The 14,525-nt window shown below is 36.8% G+C and overlaps 1 protein-coding gene across 1 annotated transcript in view; it reads right to left on the bottom strand.

Moving 5' to 3' along the window:
• MAGI1 (membrane associated guanylate kinase, WW and PDZ domain containing 1) overlaps positions 1-14,525 on the bottom strand; it is a 637,460-nt gene that overhangs the window by 93,543 nt on the left and 529,392 nt on the right. The window contains 2 exon segments of the mRNA XM_038565915.1: positions 2,863-2,945; positions 9,802-10,003. Of these exon segments, the coding sequence (XP_038421843.1) occupies positions 2,863-2,945; positions 9,802-10,003 (285 nt within the window).

The raw sequence follows: 14,525 nt of genomic DNA, 5'->3' as shown, positions 1-14,525 counted from the left end.
CATCACTTTTTTTGAGTTAGGAAACAGAATATATAGAATTTTTACAATAAGAACGATGCTATATTGTTACATTCCATGTGTCTATGACTTCCAGAAAACAGAAAGACAGAAGCAAGACTGTGACCAACAACATTATTCTTCTTCGCATCATGACGTAAACAACACAAGGCAGATTTGTGTTAACAGGCAAAAGAAAATGCAGGTGTGGGGACTGATAAATGACAGAGTGGTAACATCTGGTTATATATTTATACTGTTGGTGTATACAGACACACAGACATGCATATAATTTCTAGAAAAAAGGATATGTGAATCCTTTTTTTTTTTTTTTTAAAGATTTTATTTAGTTATTTGAGAGAAAAAGACAGAGACAGCAATAAAGATAGAGAGCATATAAGCAGGAAGCCTGATGTGGGACTCAATTCCAGGACTCTGGGATTATGACCTGAGGCAAAGGCAGATGCTTAACCGACTGAGCCACCCAGGTGCCCCAAGGATATGTGAACCCTAACACTGAAGGGATAATTAATAAACCAGCAGTATTTGGTATGAATACATACTTGTTCCAGAGATACTGTCATTAACACCAATGACAAGAATTCTAAGAATTAAAAATAAGAGTTGACCCTTAAACAATACAAGGGCTAGGTGGTGCTGACTCTCTGCAGTCAAAAATCTGTGTATAACTTTGGACACCCCACCGCCCCCAGAACTTAACTACAAATAGTCTATTGTTGAAGACCTTAGAAATAGCATAGTTGATTAACACATATTTTGTACACTGTAAGTACTATATACTGTATTCTTACAACAATGCTTAATCTTTCTTAATATTTTTGGTTCTTCACAAAGATATAAGATTCATTTGCAGGCTTCTCAAATAGTCAGAAACCTCCCAAAATTTTTCTAATATATTTATTGAAAAAAAATCCACATAAAAGTGGACCAGTATGGGCAACCCCGGTGGCACAGCAGTTTAGCACCACCTGCAGCCCAGGATGTGATCCTGGAGACCTGGGATTGAGTCCCATGTCGGGCTTCCTGCATGGAGCCTGCTTCTCCCTCTGCCTGTGTCTCTGCCTCTCTCTCTCTCTGAATGAATAAATAAATAAATCTTTAAAAAAAAAAAAAAAGTGGACCAGTACAGTTCAAAGCTCTGTTGTTCAAGGGTCAACTTTACTAGATTTGGTAACAAAAGCATTCAGTAACTCTACTCAACATTTACTCAATAAAGTTTCTCTTGGTAAAAGCTACTGGGAGTCTTCTACCATCTAGAAAATACATTAATAGGCATTTTCATATGTTCCAGTGTAATTATAATGGAGACCGACACTGAAGATCCTATAGTAATAAGTCTAAAATGCCTTCACAATCATCAAGCATCAAATAAAGATTAAATTTTGTTCCCTGAAATCTTATGGTTGAATGTTTTTATGTTCTGATCTTTGAAAATTGGTCACTTTGATATTACATATTAAATATAATATTTGAATAGCAGGACAGTTTCTTATCCCTTAAGCATGCAAAATAATGAAGCTGACCACACATTTTCAATTCCTTCTTCAGGAATGAGACTAAGCAACCAAAATAAAATGAGCATTTCAGTCATGCCTCCTTAGTCAGAAGGATTTATATTTGCATTTGGAGTCAGATAAATACGAACACATAATTCTATGCTCATTTCATGGTATCTGCAATCCATGTACAGCAGAAGGATATAGGAGGACAAGGTTTTGGCAGTATTACAGTTTACCGACTGATATTTTCAGACAAACCTCAAGTTTATATATACGACAATTCTGTCCCATAGGACAAATTAATAAAATTTCATTATCTTACAGTAAAATGCATATTCCATAATTATACCACTAATTCAAATGCCAGAGATGAATAATGAGTAGCAAAACAAACCATTTCCCTTTTAATTCGTCCATGTCAAAAAAGTAATTTTGGTAGAACTTGGGATAGACTTCGGTGTACTGAAAAGAAACATATTTCTTCTAATTTTTTTTTTCATTTTGGAAAAGTAATTAGAAATCCTAAAACCCTGAAATGAAATCTTCAAAATAGTAACTCTTATAGCCAATTGATTCTTTTTTGAGATTAACAGGGAAAGTTGGGCTAAGGGTAACACCTCAGGCTCTCTCTTAGAAAAATGTACTTTTCAGATAATTAGGATATATTCTAAATTACACAGAAATTCCCAAAGAAGTCACAATCTGCTTTCCCTGTGTCAAGTTATGAAACATGTAGAATTCAATAAAAGGTCTTGATTTTTTCCTTTGAGACTTTGTAATATAGGATTAGGATCCAATAGGTAAGTAACCAGAGCATCTTTTTTTCTCTATTCCCAGAGATTTTTCTAGAGTTTTTTTTCCATGGTCCTGAAGGTAGAGGTTACATCTTCATCGAAACAGTTTGTCTTATTATTATTTTTTTTAAAGATTTATTTATTTATGATAGACATAGAGAGAGAGAGAGGCAGAGGGAGGGAGAAGCAGGCTCCATGCCAGGAGCCTGATGCGGGACCCGATCCCCGGGCTCCAGGATCGCACCCTGGGCCAAAGGCAGGCGCCAAACCGCTGAGCTACCCAGGGATCCCCCGAAACAGTTTGTCTTAAAGTGACTTCTAATGGAGATACTAGCATGAATCTGTATTCATGTGTAAACAAATCATTCCTTTAAAAACAATTCTGATTCCCCTGCTGCTTTTGGAAACTACAGTTCATTTACTAGAAATTGGATTACCTTTTAAAAACTCAATTGTTAAAACCTGGTTGCTCTTGCTCTAAAACCTTAAAATTTACACCTATGAATGAGCCCCCAACTCACTTGAACCAAGACCTCTTCCTAGCCCCTTACCATCATCTTCACACTCTTCCAGAGGCTTCTGCTGCTTGTTCAGGCACCGAGGGTCTAACCAAGATGTTGTTTTTGTATTATGGCTGAAATCGAGAAACAAAAACAAATACATTTGAAAAGGAAAAAAAAAAAAAAAAGCAAAAAGCTCAACGGCAAAAGAATTACACATTCTTGAACATTTCCCCTCAACTAGAGCAAAGCTATTTTCCAACAGCAAAACCAACCCAGAAGAGAGCCCAAGTTTAGAGTTAGAAAAGGCTCGGGAAGGGCCTTAGGTAGACTTTTTAACTCATCTAAGGTATAACCATTCCATTACAGAAAGCTTAAAATGTGACACCAGTTTTATTTCTGAAAAATGAGTTTCAAATGATACTCTTTGTCTATACGGTCTCTCCTTGTCCAGACTTATTTTATGTCTTCACCTTTGCAGAAGAGCAAACTCCAATTTGCTTTAAATTTGTCTCTGACTTAAACCTTGGATGCTGGAATTCACAAAGAAGGCTGCTATTTCACTCATTATATTACATAAGATTTCCCCTGACACTGCGAAACTACCTCAATTCATGCAATTGGCTCACAGCTGCTAATACCTATCATTAATCACAGCATACTGAATTACGTTGCACACAGAGTGAAGGCAACTTGAAATTACCTATCATAAATAGGACTTGGGCCAAAAAACCTCACAAAGCTTGAAGCAGCTGAACTGTCTACTTTCTGGAGGGCACAGCCCAACTCCAGATGAAGTGTTTCAACGGATGCTGAGCCAGGCCTTGACGGTCTGAAATTGTACAGCAGTATTCCCAAGATTACTGCCCAGCAACCATGTTAGAAGCATCATGAGAACATCTGGAGGAACTGCCCAGAAAAAGCTCAGTACCCTGGGACAAAGTTCTCCATGACTCCCAGGCCACTCTGTGCAAGTTCAAAGAAGGCCAGTAGTAGTTCAAGTTACAACCAGAAATGAAAATAAGAAATTAAAAAAAAAAATTTTTTTTTTTGAGGTTTAGGTAGTAACCTTAATTGTTTTGGGACATCTGAAGTTTAGGTTGTAAACGCTGAAAAACATTGCCACAATTATTTGAGATTCAAATCTTATTGTCAAAAACACTAATGGTTTCAGTGAAAAACAATATGCAAATGCACATACAAATCACCTCAACTGTATAAAAAGGGGGAAAAAAACTAATGAAAGGTAAAACAGTAACAACTATCATCACTGATGTTACTTCTTTGTTCACTTACAACTAGCAGAATCTGTTCTTTTACACGTATGTCACAATTTACAAGCCATCACAATAACCCTATGAGGGAAGTATTAATATATTCTAAGATGAGAAAAATGAGGACAGAGGTGAGGAAATTTGTACCAGGCTACTTAGTTGATACCTAGCAACATTGGCAATCAAAACCAGGAGTCCAACACCAAGACCCATGGTCTGCACTATTCCTAAACCAGCAAGATAGTAAAAATAGTCATTGCTGGGAAGAAGATTATTTATGATTTAAAAAAAATACTTTTGATGAGATGAGCACTGGGTGTTACATGTTGACAAACTGAATTTAAATAGAATATTTTTAATTTTTATTTTATTTTTATTTTTTCAATTTTTTTTAAAGATTTTATTTACATATTCATGAGAGACAGAGAGAGAGAGAGAGAGAGAGAGAGAGAGAGAGGGGCAGAGACACAGGCAGAGGGAGAAGCACGCTCCATGCAGGGAGCCCAATGTGGGGTTCGATCCTCGGACTTCAGGATCATGCCCTGGGCCGAAGGCAGGCGCTAAACTGCTGAGCCATCCAGGGATCCCCTAAATAAAATATATTTTAAAAAGAAGAGAATTAAAAAAAATACTTTTGTATTTTAAGATATTGTAGTTGTAAAAAAGAACATAAGAGGGACTCCTGGGTGGCTCAGCGGTTGAATATCTGCCTTAGGCTCAGGGCATGATCCTGGAGTCCCGGGATCAAGTCCCACATAGGGCTCCCTGCATGGAGCCTGCTTCTCCCTCTGCCTGGGTCTGTGCCTCTCTCTCTGTGTCTCTCGTGAATAAATAAAATCTGTAAAATGAAAAACAACAACAACAACAACAACAAAAGAGTGATCCCACCTGCCCTGTACCCAGATTCCCCCAATGGTAATATCCTACAAAACTAAAGTACAATGTCACAACTGGGATACTGATCTGCATATGGTCAAGATACAAAACATTTTCATCATCATAAAGATCCTCATGTTACCCTTTTATAGCCACACCTGGTTTTCTTCCAATCCCTGCCCCCCAAAACCCTTTTTAAATCCCTAGCAATCACTAACCGATGTTCACCATTTCTATGGTTTTTTCATTGCAAAAATGTTCTGTGGAATCAAACATACATAATCTTTGGGGTCTGCTCCTATCTTTCATTCAGCAGAATTCCCATCAAGGTTATTGCATATAATGATAATTAGTTCTTTTTATTCCAAGTAGTATTTCATGGCATGAATGTACCAGAGTTTATCTACTGAAGGATATGTAGGTTGTTTCCAGATTTTGGCTATTTGGAATAAATCTACTATAAACATTCATGTCCAGTTTTTTGTGTGAATGTTAAGTGTTCACTTCTCTGGCCAAATGTGCAACTGGTGGGTTATATGGTAGTTGCATGTTTAGTTTTATAAGAAACTCCCCAACTGTTTTCCAGAATGCCATACAATTTTACATACCCACCAGCAATGATCTAGTTTGCATCTTTGCCATCGTTTACTGTTATTACTATTTTTTTATTTTAACCATCTTAATAGGCATGTAATGATATCTTTGTAATTTTAACTTGCATTTCCCTAATGGCTAATGATGGTGAACATTTTTTCATGTGCTTATTTGCCATCTGTATATCGGCTTCAGTGAAATGTCTGTGGTTCACTTTCTAATTGAATTTTTTTAATATTACTGTTGAGTTTTGAGAGCTCTTTATATACTCTAGATAACAATCCATTTTCAGATATGGGGTTTGCAAATATTTTCTTCCAGTCTGTAGTTTGCATTTCATCCTCTTATTGGGGTCTTTCCTGAAGCAAATGTTTTTCATTTTGATGACATCGTATTTATCAATGATTACTTATAGGGTTTGTGTTTTTGATATCAAGTCTAAAAACAAAAGTCCTTGAGCACCCCAAACATTTATTCCCAAAAAGTATAACTGCATTATGCTTTACATTTAAGTCTGTGATGATCTATTGTGAGTTAACTTTTTGTATAAAGGTGTGACGTTGAGGTTGAGGTTAATTTATTTACTTCTGGCTAAATGCTTAATCTGGTACCACTTCCTTGAAATGGCTATCTTCCCTGAATTAAAGTGTTTTGGCATCTTTGTTGAAAATCATTTGCATATATCTGTAGATCTGTTTCTGGGTTTTGTTGACCTACGTGCCCATTTCTTCACCAATACCACACAGCCTTTGTTACTAAGGTTCTAGAAGTCTTGATATCCAGTATACTGATTACTCTAACTTTATTCTTTCCTTTCAAAACTGTTCTAGGAACACCTGCGTGGCTCAGTTGGTTAACTGTCTGACTCTTGATCTCAGCTCAGGTTCTCATCTCAGGGTTGTGGGTTAAAACAAAACCAAACCAAACCACAAAGTTTTCTAGCTATCCTAGTTCTTTTGCCCCTCTACATAAATTTTAAAATAAACTTATCTATGTTAACAAAAAACCTCACTGAGATTTTGACAGGATTTGCATTAAACCTGTATATTCATTTTGGGAGAGGTGACATCTTTACTATACAATTGAGTCTTTCAATCCATGAATAGGGGACACTTTTCAATTTGTTTAGATTTTCTTTGATTTCTTTCACCAATATTTTGTAGTTTGTAGCATACAACATCCTGTCCATGTTTTGTTAGATTTACATATAAATGGTGTTTTTCTGCAAGTAAATGTGAATTTTATTTTGAATTTTGTTGTCCACATGTTCATATAGATACACATGTGTGCTTATCTTTTGTCTTGTGATCTTGCTGAACTCACTTCTTTTAAAACTTTTTTGAACACTTTTTGTGATTTTGTACATTTCTTATGTACACTCATGTAATCTGCATAGAGGGATAGTTTTATTCCTTCTTTTTCAATCTGTAGGTCTTTTATTTCCTTTTCGTGATTTATTATCCTGGCTAGAACTTCCAAGATCATGTTGATTAAGAATGGTGGGAGGTGGGATGCCCAGGTAGCTTAGTTGGTTAAGTGACTGACTCTTGGTTTCAGCTCAGGTTATGATCTCAGGGTTGTAAGATCAAGTCCTAAGTGGGGCTCCAATCTCAGTGTGGAGTCTGCTTGTCCCTCTCCCTCTGGCTTCTCCCCACCTCTAATAAATAAATAAAACCTTAAAAAAAAAAAAAAAGGAGTGGTGAGAGCTAATATCCTTGGCTAGTCCCCAATCTTGCAGGGGAAGGTTTTTTTTTATAATCATTAATGGTTTTTTTTTTTTTTTGTATTTTACCACTAAGTATAATGTTATTTTTGGTAGATATTATAAAGTCAAGAAAATTTCCCTCTGCTATTTTTATCATGAATGAGTGCTGAATTTTGTCAAGCACTTTTACTGCATTGATGAATGTGATCATGTGATTTTTTTCCTTACTATCTTAATACGGTAGATTATATTTATGAATGTTTCACATAGTGAACCAATTTTGTATCCCCGGGATAATTCCCACTTGGTCATAGTGTAGAGTTCTTTTTCTTTTCTTTTCTTTTTAAAATTGTATGTATTTATTTATTGTGAGAAGATGCCAGTGGGAGAAGGCAAAAGTAAAGAATTTCAAGCAGACTCTGAGATGAGCATGGAGTCCAATGCAGGGCTTGATCCTAGGACCCTGAGATCATGACCTGAGCAGAAATGGAGTCAGATGCTCACCCACTCAGCCGCCCCTGTGCTACAACTCTGTAGTTTCCTTTTTTCTTAGAGTATCTTCGTTTTTGGTAACAAGGTAACAATAGCTTCATACACATATATGCTAAGTGTTCCTTCCTCCACTTCTATTTTCAGAAGGAGACTGTAGAAGTTTTATTCTTTGAGCCCTTCTCCAGTGAAACCATCTGGGCCTGGAGATTTCTTTTTCACGAGTTTTTAAATGACAAATTCATTTTCCTTAATAGTTATAGAGCTAGTTAAATTATCTATTTCATATTGGATGGGTTGTGGTAGTTCATGCTTCTCACGAAATTGGGCCATTTTATCTAAGTTGTCAAATTTATGTGTGTAGATTTGCTGGCAGCACTTTCTGATTACCTTTTAATGTCTTCAGGGTCTGCAGTGATTCCCTGTTTAAGTCCTAATGCTAGTAATTTGTGTCTTTTTAATTTTTTTTTCTTTGTCAGTTTTGTCTTGTTATTGTTCACTGAACAGCAGACTTTCAATCTATTTGAGTATAACAGATTTACGTATATTTTAATTTATTTTATAGTTTAATTGGCCATTCTGTTTTCCTTTTTTAGTGGTACATAAAAAAAAACCATGGTAAATCTTAACAGAGAATTTTGATAATAAAGCCAAAGAGCAGCATTTTAAAAATTGACTATTACTCATTAAAAAGTTATATTATCTTAGAGTTTTTAGAATGGTTACAACTGTGTATTTTTCAATTTTTAGTAAAGGTTATTTACTAAATGTTTACCTTTAACAATGTGCATTATATATGTAAATATACACACACAAATAAGATACATATATAGGTTTTTTAATTTTGAAAGACTTTCCATATCTATATACTGTAGTCCCCCTTTATCCACAGGAGCTCAGTTCTAAGACCTCTAGTAGATGCCTGAAACTATAGACAGTACTGAATCCTAAGTATACTATGTCTTCCCCTATACATGCATACCTATGATGAATTTAATTTATAAATCAGGCACAGAGATTAACAACAATAACTAATAGTAAAATAAAACAATTATAATAATATAGTATAAAAAAGGTTATATGAATGTAGGCTTTCTCTCTCTCTCAAAATACCTTAGTGCACTCTATTCACCTTTCTTCTTATAATGATGTGAATGATAAAATGTCTATGTGGTGAGATGAAGTGAGGTGAATGATAAAAACATTGTAATGCAGCATTAGGCTAGTACTGATCTTTTGACAATATATCAGGAAGATCCTCTGTTTCCAGAACACAGCTGACCACGAGTAACTAAAACCATGGAAAGTGAGACTGCAGATAAGGGTGGGTGTGGGGGGTGGTCCTGTATTCTCAAATTTTAATCTATGTACTTGCACCATGGGGGGAAAGAAAAAAGACTCAAAATGGATCAGAGACCTAAATGTAAAATGTAAACCATAAAATTTCTAGAACAAAGATAGCAGAAAATGACAGCTTTATAACTTTGATTTAAGCAAAAATTTCTCAGCCAGCACACTAAAAGCACAGCCCCCAAAAGAAAAACACTGATAAATCAGACTTCCTCAGAATTAAGAACTTCAGGCTTTTCAAAAGACATAGTCAAGACAATGATAAGAAAACTCAGGCTTGGGGAGAATGTTGACAAACCACAGAGGATAAAGGAATTATATCCAGAATGTAAGAAGAACTCTTAGAACACAACCAAACAATAAAAAACAAAAATTCCTGCCATCCAATTAAGAAAGAATAAGCAGAGGATTTAGCTCTTCCTAATGGCTCCATATATTTTATATACTATGCCATTATAGGGATAATGGGATATTTAGGGGAATTATTAACCTTATGCTTCTTCAAGCTCCTCAGATCCAATGATTAAGATGCTATGCTAATTGCTTTTTTGGACAAAGCTGGTTAAATTGCCTAAAAGAATACCATCAAGCAGGTGGTGGGTCCTTTTAGATGTAATTTACCAGTGCGGCCACTAGGGAGCAGGAAGGAAGGGGAGATGACAGAAAAGAAGTACTTCAGGGAGGAGGAATGGTATACTTTACTCTATAAAATAGACTTCTCCATTTTCGGTGTAGGCCATCTCCCAGTTCTCAGGTAGAGGACCTAAATTATCCTCTGCACAAAGAGGTAGGTATTGAGGGAACTTCTGAGAAGCGTCCGTGATGGGAGCAGCGACGATGCTACTATTCACAGGCGGTAGTGCTGCTTCTTGGAGAGTGTGTTCTTCTTGGTCACCAGAATCGGCTGTTAAATTGCAGGGAGATAGAGAAAAGAAATTCATCAATCATATCCCAAGCCAAGGAGTTCACTACTGTTTGTGTCTGTATTCTTAAAAGCCCTCACTCTTTCTTAATTGCTCACCATCAACTCTATTCTGTTTTATTTAGATGGAAATTCTTTCAATAGAAATCAAAATGACATACCACATTTATTAGACCTAAAAAGAAAGAAGAGATAGACATGCTCAAATAATGCATTGCTCAAAATCTTGGAAAAGCCAAAGAACAAATTCATGACTCAAAACCTCAAGTCTCTTGTATTAATAAGGCCATCAAAACACAGAATGAGCCATACTCTTGCTCTTAGGTATCATTTGGCTTCATGATTCAGACGTCCCTGGAGAGCAAGAAGAAAGTCCATGCTGCAAACACAGGTATAGTGGCATCATTATCCATTTTTGTATCAATTATTTAAAACATTTTTGGTAGACAATGGCAAAGATCAAAGACTGGCATATCAAACTGGAAAGTATACAGAACTTTAGAATATAGACACAGCTATACCAATGAGTCAGAGTCGAGCCTCTTTTGGAAAAGTGAGGGGAATGTTCCTGTGAAAACCAAGACAGTTACCCCCAGAACAGGATCATGTGGGTGGACTAACTTGACTTGGGCCTTAAAAGAAGACTCTAAGTACATGAATCTCCTTGCCTCCTTATTAACTAGAAACATCAAGAGTTGATGTCATCAAAGTATCCACAAATGGCACTGTTGACATTCTGGCTGAATTTTTATAGAGGCCAAGAATATTAAACATCAGTCTCCATGGGGCTTTAAAACATAATAATCAAGGGTTGTAGTTATTTTCTATCTCCCACAGTAATTCTCCTGTAGACATTTCTGATTTCTGAAAGCAGACTGAGGAATAATAAAAGGCTGTTTTCAAATCTTTCTCCAATGAGTAGCGCTCAATGACACACATAAGAATGAGGGTAATTCAAAGTTTGGATGGAGGACATGTTAAGCCTATTAAGCACCTCCACCAAAAATCCATCACCATTGCAGGCTGCCATGCATCTCTCTCATCTTTTCCTAGAATCACCTCTCAGACCTCCCTTTAGAAATCCATCCATTCAAAGTCCTCGTGGTCCAGGTGGGGGCTCACTTAAACCCATTCCTAGCCCATGTGGTGGGCCTAAGTGGCACTATCACTTTTGTCTGTGATCAGATAAGGAACATAATCCAAACCAAACCAGGCATTGAAATTGCCTGCAATTACCCTCCTGATGCTGAAATTATGAAGCTGACAGACTCTCATGCCACAGGTGCTGGTGGCCATCTTGACAAGCTTGGCAAGACCTGCCTTAGAATTGAGGCTCCACAGAGGAAAGCAGAAATGAGAGGTAAAGTCACCTCATGCCTTTGATTGAGCCATTGATTCTATGTGCTCCCAGCCTCTTCAATTGCTTGATCCCCTAAATTCTTGCTTAAGCCAGTTTGAGTTGGTTTTACAATATGTATCCATGACTGGAGATTAAGAAAGCAACTGGAGGGACACCTGGGTGGCTCAGTGGTTGAGCCTCTACCTTTGGCTCAGGCCGTGATCCTGGAGTTCCAGGATCAAGTCCCACACCTGGATCCCTGCATAAAGCCTGCTTCTTCCTCTGCCTATGTCTCTGCCTCTCTCTCTCTCTCTCTCTCTCTGTCTCTCATGAATAAATAAAATCTTAAAAAAAAAAAAAAGCAACTGGGATTTTGAAGTAGAAAAAAGGAAATGAGGCCAACATGGAAGAAATATTTCGAAATTACTATCAATAAAAAATAAATTCAAAACTTGGCAAGATTTAAGAGAGTCGCCCTTAGTCTCTAGGAGCCAACATTTAATCATTTCTGATATTTTTAGAATGTACACATCTCACATGGATACATAACAATCACCTGGAAAGACTGCTAAAATGCAGATTCTGACTCCTTACTACAAAGATTTGGGAGAAGATTCCAAAAAGTGCATTTTTAAAGCACCTAGTGATGAAGATTCAAGTACCAGAATCATATTTTCAGGAAAGAGATAAAGAATTTTCTAGTGACTCTGTCAGCTTCTAGGAGGGGTTTTGTCCTACTGCCAAGGGGCCAGAGTAGGAGACAAACTCCTCGGTCTGCCAGAGGCACAAATGATACATTTAGAAGGGGTACTAGAGAGAGAGTGCAGCCTGTCTGAAGGGAGCAAGGAACTCAGTGCCAGGTAATTAGCATCCTTTTTTTTTTTTTTTAAGATTATTTATTTATTTATTCATAGAGACAGAGAGACAGAGAGAGAGGCAGAGACATAGGCAGAGGGAGAAGCAGGCTCCATGCTGGGAGCCCGATGTGGGACTTGATCCAGGGTCTCCAGGATCACGCCCTAGGCTGCAGGCAGCGCTAAACTGCTGCACCACCGGGGCTGCCCGGTAATTAGCATCCTGAGGAAAAGTGGACTCAGTATCTCTAGATCTCTGGCTTTTTAAGAGAAGGTGGGAATCTGTGTATTTAGGTAAACACTCCAAATATTTCAATCACAATTCCTTAAAAAAAAATAATAATAAAGCAATATCGCACAACCAAAAAAGAAAAAAAGAGAGAAAAAAAAAGAGAGATTACTGATTATAAGCACTGACTCAGGATCCAGACTGCTTGACTTTGAAGCCTGGCCTCACCCCTTATTAATGTGGGCAACACAATTAACTTCTATATGCTTTGGTTTCCTCATCTATAAAATGGAGATCATCATATCAAGTCCACAGGATTATGGGGAGGACTACATGAGTAAAGAAGCCAGGACAGTGTCTAGCATATGGTTAACAGCATTTGTCAGCTGCCATCATCATCGGTTTCTTCTTCATCAAAGTTATTATGAGTAACCTTTTCTCCAGGTCACATCTGGCCTTTAGGAAACTGGCAGAAAAATGATGAATGTGATATCAGACTACAATCATAGGTTTGCCTATTTCTAGCTGTGTGACTTTGGAACCTTTCTAAGCATCTGTTTCCTCATCTGTAAAGTGGGAACAATGCACATGCCATGAGAACTGAAGGACTAAGGACAAGTAAAATGCTTACCAAAGTGCCTGGCCTTCAGTGTGGGCGTCATGGCTACTCAGGACTGGAACCTACTACTGGAAATGCCAATATACTAGAGCCAGTGATCATCTCTTAACACGACATTTAAGAGCTAGAGAAGTACCAGGACAATGGATGACATTCAATAATTTTACTAAAGAATTTTAATTAACCCATTTTAATAGAAACTGGGTGTAACAGGAAAAAGGCATGGCAATCGGTGGGACATAAATGTGAAATGATGTGGCTTCACACTGAGGATGTATAGTTAAAAAAAAAAAAAAAGGGGGGGCCTGCCAGGGTTCCAAAGCTTCAACTATGGGGAGGGAATATTAGCAGACTGGCAAGATATCTAAGTAACTGTAATTTCCTAAAGACAAATGAAAATCTTTCTAGCAACTGGATCTTATTTTGTATTATCCAAATATTTTGTATGTTATATATTTTGTCTTCTTTTAAAAAAATGCTTTATTGAGGTATGATTGACATACTAAAAGCCATGATATTTTTTATCAAAAGAATTTTTTTAGCTTCACTGACGTATAACTGACAAAATGGTAAGATACTTAAAGTATACATCATGATGATGATTTGATATGGGTATATATACATTGTCAAAGGATTCCTCCCATCTAATTGATTAACCAAAAAACAAAAACAAAAACAAAAAAAGCCATAGATATTTAATGTAAACAATTCGACATGTTTGGCTTTCTGTGTCTTCTTTCCAGTTCAACAGAACCTTAAACCATCTTTCTCTCAAAGAAAATAGGAATTCCAACAATGAGATGCTGGGACAAAATACGGACTTAAAAATTCATAGCCCTAATCATGGCTTTGACTTTGACATATACTCTGATTTCAGAAAATTTTTCATTTGATTTCATAAAATCTTTCATGTGATTTACCAAACATTTAAGAGTACTGCCATAACTTTCTTAGAACGGTTGCTAATGGATCCAAACAGGATAGGTAGAATGATTACTGGAATACAGAATGGATGAGGGAACAAGGAAGCCTGGTTCTCCCACTGTCTAGTAGGGGAGTACACACCATTCCTCGGTGTTCTCACCAGCAAAATGGAGAAGTTAATGCCTAGGTTGCTTAGCTCTCAACATTTCCAGGTGGTTTCTAGGATCTGTGTGAAATTGACTTGTAAACCATAAATGAACATAAATTACTTTTTCACTTAAAGGAAATAAGAAGCTCCCAAGCATTTACATATACATACACATACTTGGGGGCTTCCGAAGGGGACTTTGAGAATATAAGGTCATATCAAAAATACGTTTCTAGAGCCTATATTATAGGATATCTACTTTTAGATTTAGGTGCATTTCTGACTGCATACAGAGCTAATAAACTCTGTATTTAAAACACAAAGAGCACTGGATAAGCATGCAGGCTCTGAAGTTAGCTTTTGGGGTTTGACACTCACTGGCTTTGTGATC

Source organism: Canis lupus, chromosome 20, assembly GCF_011100685.1.
Source record: "Canis lupus familiaris isolate Mischka breed German Shepherd chromosome 20, alternate assembly UU_Cfam_GSD_1.0, whole genome shotgun sequence".
In the NCBI taxonomy this organism is placed as follows: Eukaryota; Metazoa; Chordata; class Mammalia; order Carnivora; family Canidae; genus Canis; species Canis lupus.
Note: the sequence above shows the minus strand (reverse complement) of the source record. Positions and strands in the feature narration are given on the sequence as shown.